At 47.0% G+C, this 9,776-nt stretch overlaps 1 protein-coding gene across 1 annotated transcript in view; it reads right to left on the reverse strand.

Moving 5' to 3' along the window:
• Positions 1-5,912: 5,912 nt before the first annotated feature.
• Positions 5,913-9,776, reverse strand: part of LOC104077758 (integrator complex subunit 9-like) — a 13,004-nt gene continuing 9,140 nt past the window's right edge. The window contains 2 exon segments of the mRNA XM_009579118.1: positions 5,913-6,451; positions 7,403-7,540. Coding sequence (XP_009577413.1) covers positions 6,275-6,451; positions 7,403-7,540 — 315 coding nt within the window. The 3' untranslated portion in view covers positions 5,913-6,274.

A 9,776-nucleotide genomic window follows, 5' to 3' on the forward strand; every position in this document is an offset into this window, starting at 1 on the left:
AAAAGTTAAAGCATGTTTTTAAGGGCATTAGGAGCCCCAGTTTTGGCTTGAAACCCCTGGGCGAAGCAGGGTTTTGCCCACGGTGCAACCAAATGGCTGCAGAAAGGTAAAGAAGGAATCGGGAAAGCGAAACAGGCAGTTAGCACCGCCGCAAAGCACCCGCACCACCCGGTGAACGTGTGCGCCCGGCCGACGGCAGCACGCTGTAATTTAGAGGCTCAAAATAGTAAATATTAAGAGCAGGCAGAGGGAAATGAACAGTTATTAGCCAGGCAATTAATAAAGACCTATGCTGCGCTCAGTGTTGTGCCTGCAAGGGAAGGATAATTGTCACCATTCGTTTTAACCCACTAAGTAATTTAACGTAGTAAAAAAAAAAAGAAAACAACCCTAGATCAAGCACCACCAGTCCTCGCGAACGCCTTCCCGGAGCCCTGCTCTGCCCCGGGGATGCAGTGAGTCCTGGAGCAGCACTGTGGCAGAAAACCAACGGTTTGTTTGGGGTTTTTTTCCCCTTTTCCCTTAAAGAATAAAAAAAGAGAAGTGAGGTGTAACATCAGTTCCTACGCCTTGGTTTTAAAGCCTTTTGGATGCTCTTCTTGCAGGTGTTTCTCGGCAGAGGGCCCTGCTCTCTCGTGTAGCTGGTTTTTAAGCTCTCACCCTGCATGTTTTGCTGCCAACATGATAATAAAAATTAAAAATAAGACAAGCTGTGATGTCTTTGCCTGTGGCTGGGCTTCTCCACGTAGCAGCACGGGGCTGCTTTGCTCCATCCCTCACCTTTTTTGTTACTGAGCACCCATTAATATCGAGAAAATAATAACAATGCAAAGTTTTACCAAAGGGGAGGCCAGTGTTTGCATCTTTGGTTATTGCTGCAACAGGAACCGGCCGGTTGTCAGAGGTTTTCTCACCAGGGAGCTCACGCTAACCCACGGCTTGGCCTAATCACACTGAATTATGTTCTGCTTCAGGACATTCGCTGGCCTAGTTTTAATTACCCACGGTAGCGCAGTCTTGCCATGCTTGAGATGGAGACATCACCCCTGCTCAAGGGCAAGGAGGGGAACATGTCCTAGGGACACTCAGGGACAGCTATAAGGTCAAGGGAGAGAAAAGATGGGGGAATAATTTAAATTTTTACATTAATCAAGACAAAGAGCTTTTAATTGTTTAGCCCTGCCAGTAAAAATGCAGCAAATCGATGCCGTGACTTCTGAAACAGGAGCTTGGGAAGATCATTGCCTCTTAGGGCTGAATTAATCCCGCTTGCCTTAGGAGCCTGCTATGGTGCCACTTGACCGCAGGATGCGGTCCGTGATCCGTAGGTCCCCATGCCATGCCCTGGAGAGCAGGACTGGGGGGCTTGGCTGTAACCCCAAGGTCACAGGGAGGGACTTGGCTTGTTCCCTGTGGGCCACAAGGCTCGGTGATGGGTCCCCAGAGTGATGGGGCCCTGGTGGTGGATCTCAAGTGGTAGGTCCTTAGTGATGGGTCCCAGGTGATGGGTCCCCAAGGGATGGGTAAATGGGGACCTCTTTGGCCTAACTTATCTTCCCCACCACGAGCCCACGACGTGCAGCTGAACGCAAACCCCTCTGCACTCAGCTTCGTTATTCCTCCCAAAGGCTGAGCTGCTGATGGGGCACAGACCTGACATCTCACGCCAGCTTCCCTCAGGTCCTCACGTCCAGGCTCCTGAGGACGTGGCCCTGGTGTGGCTCAGGGCACTCATCAGGTGGCATCAGGGCCAGCTGATTCCCCAGTGACACTGACTGCATCTGGGCATGGTGGGGGACAGCATGAACCTGGAATTAAATGACTTGGTCCAGTTGTTTTTATTAAGGCTCAATCAATAGAAAGAAAACACAATATACTTCTCTCCATCCAGGAGTATCTGTTCCATAAAAGCCAGCCACGTGCAGAAAGCTGATTTTAACCTTTTCTCCCCATTATTCCCCGGCCCAGCGATGCAGCCCTGGCTGCGCTGCGGGAGCGCACGGTTTGGGAGGCGCACCGAGAATTAGTCACTTGCCAGGGCCCAGGGTGCAGCCCTGCGAAGCGGCTGCTTGAGAACAGCCCAGCTGCAAACAAACACCACTATTTGCGTTTAATTAGGGGAGCTGCCGAGAGAGGCTGGTGCAGCGCAGCACGGGATGTGGGACTCCCACGTCACACGTGGTCACGGGGCTGGAGGTGGCCATGGCACAATGAACATCACACGGTGGCCAAGGGGATTTTTTTTTTTTCCCCTTTCTGGAAGGAAGAGAGTGAAACCAAGTACCTTTGCTGTTGGTTGTCCATTGAAGCGTGCATCTCTGGTTAAAACGTATTTGCCATCCATCGTATTCCACCCCCTCCATTCGCAGCTCTCCTGGGCTGCCATGGTTACCTCTGCAGGACTGACCCAGCCCAAAGAAATGCTATTTATTTTTCTTCCTCTGTGTAGAATGAACAAGCACTTACTTTTGCAAGTTTAATTAAGATTTTTCATTAAAGAATTCGCCCCCCTAGTATGTTTATTTTTCCAGCAGGCACAACCTTTCTGTTTACAAGAAATGAATCAGTTTTCAGATGCTGGACTGGAGCAGTAAGAAGTTTTCCTGCCCAAAATGTCAAGAAGAAAAATGTAAAAACTTTTTAAATTGATTTTTTTTTTCCCCCAGGAGGGTGGAAAAGCCTCTGGAAAGCCATTAGCTACCAGATGACCTGATAAAATATCAGCATGGCTGTTACTGGTCAGAGCTTTGCACCTCAAATAAGGATTTTGGTGCGACAGCTCAATTGCATCAGTTGCCTTTCAGTAGTGAACCAAGCTAAAAACTAACTGGTGAGCTTGAGTACATTTCTAATCCCGTTAATGAGCACAGCAGCCCACTCCCAGTTCCCGAATTACCTTCAAACCACTGTGCTCTTCACACGACTTCTGCCGCAGCAGCTTTCAGCTGTAAGTCTTAAGGCAGCCTGCAAAGGAGGATGGTACGATTTCTATTTCACATAAGGGGAAAGTGAGGCACTAAGCCAGGAACATGTCCAAAAGCATCCATTAGCGGCAGGACTAGACTGGAGCTCTCTAGTTCTCTTCTCTCAAGTTAGGCAGCACTGAGAGATTTCCACGGCAAGCTCAGAGCATCAGGATTTATTTGGCCCAATTATACACTAGTCACTCCTGTGGAGTAGCTATTGTGGCCGATACAGGCTGTCTCACTCTTCACATTTAAATATTTCCTTAATACCTTCAGATCAGTGAAGCCTCTCCGTCTAATCTGACTTTCTGTATAACGAGGCCGTGCTGGATGAGTACATTAGGAGGTTATTCTCCCCTGATATGGAAGGCTGGTTGAACTGCGTAACTTCAGCAAAGACAGCAAATCTCTCTCGCTTTCCTGCCCTCAGACACCTGCAGAGTCGGAGAAACACAGAGCTCGATCTAATCTTTCATGTCAGTGAATCTGTAGCCCTGTTACTGCAGGGCTCCATCATATAACCACAGAAATGTCACAGAAATGTCCCCATGTGTCTCAGCACCCGGCTAGTTCAACTCTTTGGTTCTGGCTCAAGGGAATCCTCTTGACTACAGGTAGCTACAGCTTGGCTCTACCCCAGCCGAGGTCTTCTTGACTCTTTGTAGCTGGGTTTTAATCCTTCTCGCTCTTGGGTCATAGGAACGGAGCACTCAGAGCCCGTTTACCACCACGGAGTTGCAGCTCTGCTCAACCATACCCACGTGGCCTCCAACAGCAGTTTGGCAAGGGGAAAAGTCACGGGCCGGAGCCCATGCTGACCCAAAAGCTTGGTGGAGCCAAACTGGGAAGCTCAGCCGTGGTTCAGAAGCACAGCATCACACAGAATCGTAGAATCATAAAGGTTGGAAAAGACCTCTAAGATCATCGAGTCCAACCGTTAACCCAACACCACCATGCCCACTAAACCATGTCCCTAAGCGCCTCATCTACACGGCTTTTAAATACCTCCAGGGATGGTGACTCCACCACTTCCCTGGGCAGCCTGTTCCAAGGCCTGACCACTCTTTCAGTAAAGAAATTGTTCCTAATGTCCAATCTAAACCTCCCCTGGAGCAACTTGAGGCCATTTCCTCTCGTCTCAGCTGCAATGAGGGGACAGCGTTGTGGTTCATAAGCAGCCATGAAGTGCTAATTACTGAATTTGCTTCCCCTTTCCCAAAAGGCATCAGGAAAAACAGAGGAGGAATTTCAGGCTTGGGGTGTGCTTCCACTGTACCAGCAAACTGATTTTCCCTTGTTTTTTGCCCCAAAATAAGCTCTTCATGGTGAATTGTTACACCTTCCGATCGCTCCCCTCTGAGTCCTCCGTGGCGGCACGCTGTCTCGGATTTCCTAACACTCAGTTGCTCGAGCACGGCCCTCACCAAGCAGAAACTGCTGCTGTCATGGTCTGCCCACCGGCACGCCGCTGGGCTGCCCGTGCTCAGCCAAGGTGGACGCAACAAGCACTAACGCACAGCTTCTTAAAGCAAGAAGTCCCTTGTAATTATAAATGCAAATGAGTATATTCACAAAATGAAGGCTCAGGAACATTGTTGAAATGTTGGAATGGCCTAGGTAATAAGGAGAAAGACGGTCTCAAGGACTCGTACATTACAAGGCCCACTCTTCCCCTCCCTCCCCCTGCCTCCTCGGCTCCGCTGAGTTTATCACATGGCCTCTGTGTATTAAGAATAATCTTTTTGGAGATTTAATTACAAGGTGAAATATGTCCAATTCTATTGTTCCATTTTCGAGTGATGATAAAGCAGCCAAACTACTGCAAATGTTGTAAACTCTTATAAGGATTAATGCTACCGCAACAAGTTTTTTATCACATTAATGATACTATTTCTCACACACCCATGACATACACACAAAGCAAAGGTATGGATGCTGGAGTCTGCACATCCAATCGAACAGAAATCCTTAATGTGTACGAAATGTGACGTGGAAACTGCAATAGCAAATAGTTTTCATTACAGAGCTGTTCTTCCACTGCCTTAATCTCCGCAAAGCTATAAACTGAAGGAGTAGTTATATTTCACAAATGTGTATACACACGCACTGGCGGATGTGGAATAGGCATGCAGATGCTTTTATAAACCACAGAATGTGCTTCCTCCTTGGCAGTCTTACTATGCTTTTTATTTTTAACACCAAATAAATACAAAACAATCCAATAAAAACCAAACAGCAGTAAATCTGAGAAATCGGTCGCTTTTAAAAGCAATACTATTAACTAAGTTTAGGCCCCACATATGTGATTTTGGGAGTGAAAAACCTCCCCAGGTCTGCAGTACAGATGGCTTTGTATAAATGACTCAGTATTTCAACCAGGATTTGGGACTGTGGGCGCTGAAAGGACAGGTTTTTGGAAGGTAGAAACAAGAGGCACTTAAATCTCAAAGGTTTTTCATGAGCACTAGGAGTTTAACTACTTTATGTACTTTTGAAAGTATCTTCCAGAGATACGTCCTCCACTGTGATGGAGGGACCCAGGAGAAACCAGTCTTTAGCATGTCTCAGTGAAGAGCCCAGAGCAGGGTGGACAAATCTGGTCATAACAGGTGAGGGTGCAGCATCAATGAACACCTCGCACTGCCAAAGCATATAGCTTTTCCAAAATCCCTCTGCTTTTGCAGGGAATGGCCAGGCTCTTGCCGCTTCGACGCTATTCTACATGTCCAGCATAGCCCCCTTTTTCTATTTTTATTTTTATAATCTTTGCCTTACCAGCTTTCCCATTCCTCTTCTTATCAGTGAAACACACACGCACAAGGTAAATGGAGGACAGACAGGAAATTGGATCTGGTGACTGGGAAGAAGCAGTGGGGAGAAAAATAAATCTCTCAATATCTGAGGCCATTGTTTCAATATTCTTACAGAGTTTTCTCAGGTAACGGACTGGGGCATACGTTGCTGAGAGGGTCACACAGAGAAATGTCTGCGTCTGCACACAATTTCACCCTGACCTGGTAAATATACACTCTGTTTATTTACTCTGCAGTCTGTATCTTCTATAAGATTTCAAATGCCAATTTTACAGCACAGGAATCCCCTCCAAAGTATTCAAAAACTGGTTAAAAATAAAATTTAAAAAATATATAGATATTAAAAAATACTTCCTTGCTTCTCCGTGAAGGGAAAATTCGTTTCTGGTCTCTTTGAATCAGGAAATTCTCTCTCTCCCTGGGGTCATCCTCTGGAAAGCTCTTAGCTCTGGTGCTCTGGGGTGTCTCCTTGCAGAGCAGCATGACGTCTGTGAGCTAAAATTTCTGCAGGAATTTGAGAACCAGGTCACGCAGTTTCACCCTCAAAGGTTCATCGTTGTCGCAGATGATGTGTGTGGAGTCCTCCTCAATCTGAATGAGGGTTTCTGCCTCCTGGAGGAGTACGATGTGGCCCTTGGCTGTGTCCTCCACCTTCACGTCACTGAAACCATGCTAGATGTAGCGTTGGGGAGGGAGTAAAAGAGAGAGATGTTACTACAGCTCAGGAAAACAGGTAGAGATGAAAGCCTAGGACACAGGGGAGAGGAGAGGGGAGAATGGCTACAAAATACAGAGTGCCACTGCAGATATCCTAGATCTCTGGGATAAGCAGAGGAAACACCCATAGGATAAGCTAAGATTGACCCTCATTATAGAGATGGATAACCTATAGAACAGGGAGGCTAAAGCCAGTATTTTCCACTACACCTGGTCACTGCAGCTGCAAAATCTTGAGAGACAAAGAGGACAAATGGCTCCTTTAACTACAGAAATGACCATCTGCTGACATTACTGCCTCAAAGAAGATGATAGTGGAGAGCTACTGAACGCCACGGCAAACTTCCTCACAGACAATCCCGCCCTTTTCCCTACCCATTTTCTCCAAGGAGTCATACAAGAGAGAACAGGGCTCCACAAAGCAGTAACCAACTGCCTGCAGGTTCAGCCACCAAGCCCCCTGTCCTGCAGCTCCCCAGAAAGCTTCTCCATCAGTGGAGATGTTTCCAGGATCTCTTTTTCACTCAGTCACCCCATTTTCACAAAACTGTTAGGAACTTAAATACTTTTGAGACCTCCTCCCCACTGTTCAAATTTATTGGAAATCAGCTAATGAATCCAGAAGTTACATGGGGGAAATTCACCCACCCAGAGTGACCCCAATGGGAAACCAGGAGGAAATGACTGACATAAAGCCCCTGTATCAGGACATGACTCCACAGGGCACTATTCTCTCCATACTTAGTGCAGGGACACGCGTTCCCTGAAGTACTTTGCTAGCTCATTAGCCCCTCTCCATTTCAAGCTACACTAAAATTATTTTCCCTCTCTCTGATAGCAAAGCAGCACATTTCTGAGATTAGTAGAAACCTGCTTGAACCTCACTTGCCACCAAAGACTTATTACCTTCTCGAGCGTCTGCACAAACTGGTCCACAGGAATGGAGCCACTCAGCAATGGCTTCAAAGGTTTATACTCTGGCACGTCATCACTCACTCGCTTTCTCTTCTTGCTGGCGGGAGGTTGCGGAGGTTTTGGAGGGAGCTAATGGATAAGAAGGTGCACAGTAATGCAGTGAATCACATCAGCTTATTATAATTTAGTTGGAATAGCAAGCACATGAGATGGAAAAGGAATACTGATTTTGTTTTCTGTCACTAAAGGGGAACATTGCAGTGCCCAAGTGGAGAGGAGAAACCCAGCCTTGGGCTCCACTGCAGCTCTGCACACATAAGCCAACATTTATAGAAAAAAATTAGCAGTTTTAGTTCAAATCACCATCATCTTAAAATTTCTGTCAAATTCAGTTCTGTTCAAATTTCTGTCATCTTAAACGGCCTGTCTGACTCCATTCAAGACTGAAGCTTTCTATTTTAGCATTCAAGTACCCTGCAATATTTTCTAGGAATCACGCCTTAAAGAAGTGAATGCCTTGAAAATCACACTCTAAAAGATGCACCAGGTTGGGAAACGGCCAAATTCAGAGCAAGTAACTACTCAGTGAATGAGAAAAATGGGCAATTTATTTCTCACTGGCCTCAGAAAAGTGAGTCTTTAGGAAGAACTTGAATACAGACAAGGAGGCGTGAGAGATGCTGCAGCCTGAAAAATCACTGGAGTGTGATCTGGGTATAATTTTGTGCTGCTTCAGAAAGCTATCTGCCTTAACTCATCCCTGAGACCCTTCTCCGTTAGCAGGAGGGGGAGGCAGGGTTAGCATGTGCAGCGGTAGCTAACCTAGCACTGTGCGTTGCTGCGCGCGCGGGCAAGGCGTGAGGTTAACTGAGCACTTCTGAAAGACCCTTTCATGGAGATGAAAACCAGATTCGTATAAAAAGAACAGTGAGGAAATTATAATGTAAAATAAGTCCATGTGTCTTGTGCCAAGTTAGTTAGGTCGGGGAAGTCTCAGCACTGGTCTTTCCCAGTGAACTAGCAACTCAGTCCCTGGGAAAAAGGTGCTGGGGAAAATTTCTCCAAAATTTTGGCAAGAACATTTGCCAGGGATGCGTCTGCACAACACACAGGGAGTTTGCCTGAAGCAACCCCAGTGCCTTGTAGCATCCTGTACACTCCAGGTGACAGACTGGGCTCCTCTCAACTCCGTGTCTTTCCCATCATGTAGCATCGTGTCTGAACCTGCTGCTGTGATGTCCCTGTGTTTCTTTCAACAGCCAGGGAAGGGTGTTTTTCACCCTTGGGAGAGAAATGCCGCCTGCTCAGGCTCCAGTTCCACAAGCAGGGATGCACTTGAGTCACTTTACAAAACCCACCATTTTCCCTTTAGTTGGTGGGCCTACGTGCATGTATCATGTTATTTGTGCATGAATCACTCACGTGGTTGTGTGTTCGTAGACTGAGTTTTTGGGGCTTGTCTACACACAGCTTCTGTAACTCCCAGAGGTCCCAGGCTCAGCCAATACTGACAGATACCACTGTGCTGGCTTACCTCCATCCATTTATGAGGGCTCTGGCATTGTAAGCCTAGGTCTAAGCTTATTTGGCAGCAGGAAGCAGAGTGGAGAAGAGAGTAAATGAACAACACAAAGGAGAAAGGAGCCTCAGACCAATTGCACTGCAATACTTCAATTTTTTCCGTGTTGCCTAGTGTTTCTAGGGAACTGACTTGCAAAAAGTAAGACAGCCTGTCTACTGTGCACCAATATAAATCCTTAGCCGATCTTTATTGTCCCTGCATTAAAGACATTCCTGTACTGGGCCCTCTTCCCAAGTGTAGGGGGTCCAGCCCAGCTCTGCTGCCCAGCGGGAGAGGCAGCATCATGCAGAGTGTGGCTTTGCTGAGTTCCCTGAACGCTCATGCATCAAAGGAGAAAGGGGACTGGGGCATCCACTGCTGAGCAGGTCCACCAGACATCATCTCCTTCTGTGGAGCACTAATGCCAGGAAAGGAGGTGGTAGGAAGAGAGTGTACACTCTTACTTTGTACAAGGATGCACAATCTGCTTCTTGGAGAACGGGGCAACTTAAGGAAGACACCCCCTTCAAAAGTCCAATGTTTTAGGTCATCTCTCTCCTCTGACCCTCAGTTCTAAGTCCATGAGAGGCTGACTGATGCTGATCCTGGTGTATGGGTTATGGAAGACAGCAGTATGATTTGTAGTCTCTTTTCAGAAATAATCTTACTTCCCCTTTTATCTTAGCCAGGCACATGGCCAACGAAAAGAGGGTAGAGAGATTTATTTGCATCCCACTGTCTCCTCTAAGTGTAATTCCTCACTTGCACATGCCAGGACAAAGCATCTGACAAGGACTCTGCTCT

This window comes from Fulmarus glacialis, unplaced genomic scaffold (genome assembly GCF_000690835.1).
Source record: "Fulmarus glacialis isolate BGI_N327 unplaced genomic scaffold, ASM69083v1 scaffold2746, whole genome shotgun sequence".
In the NCBI taxonomy this organism is placed as follows: Eukaryota; Metazoa; Chordata; class Aves; order Procellariiformes; family Procellariidae; genus Fulmarus; species Fulmarus glacialis.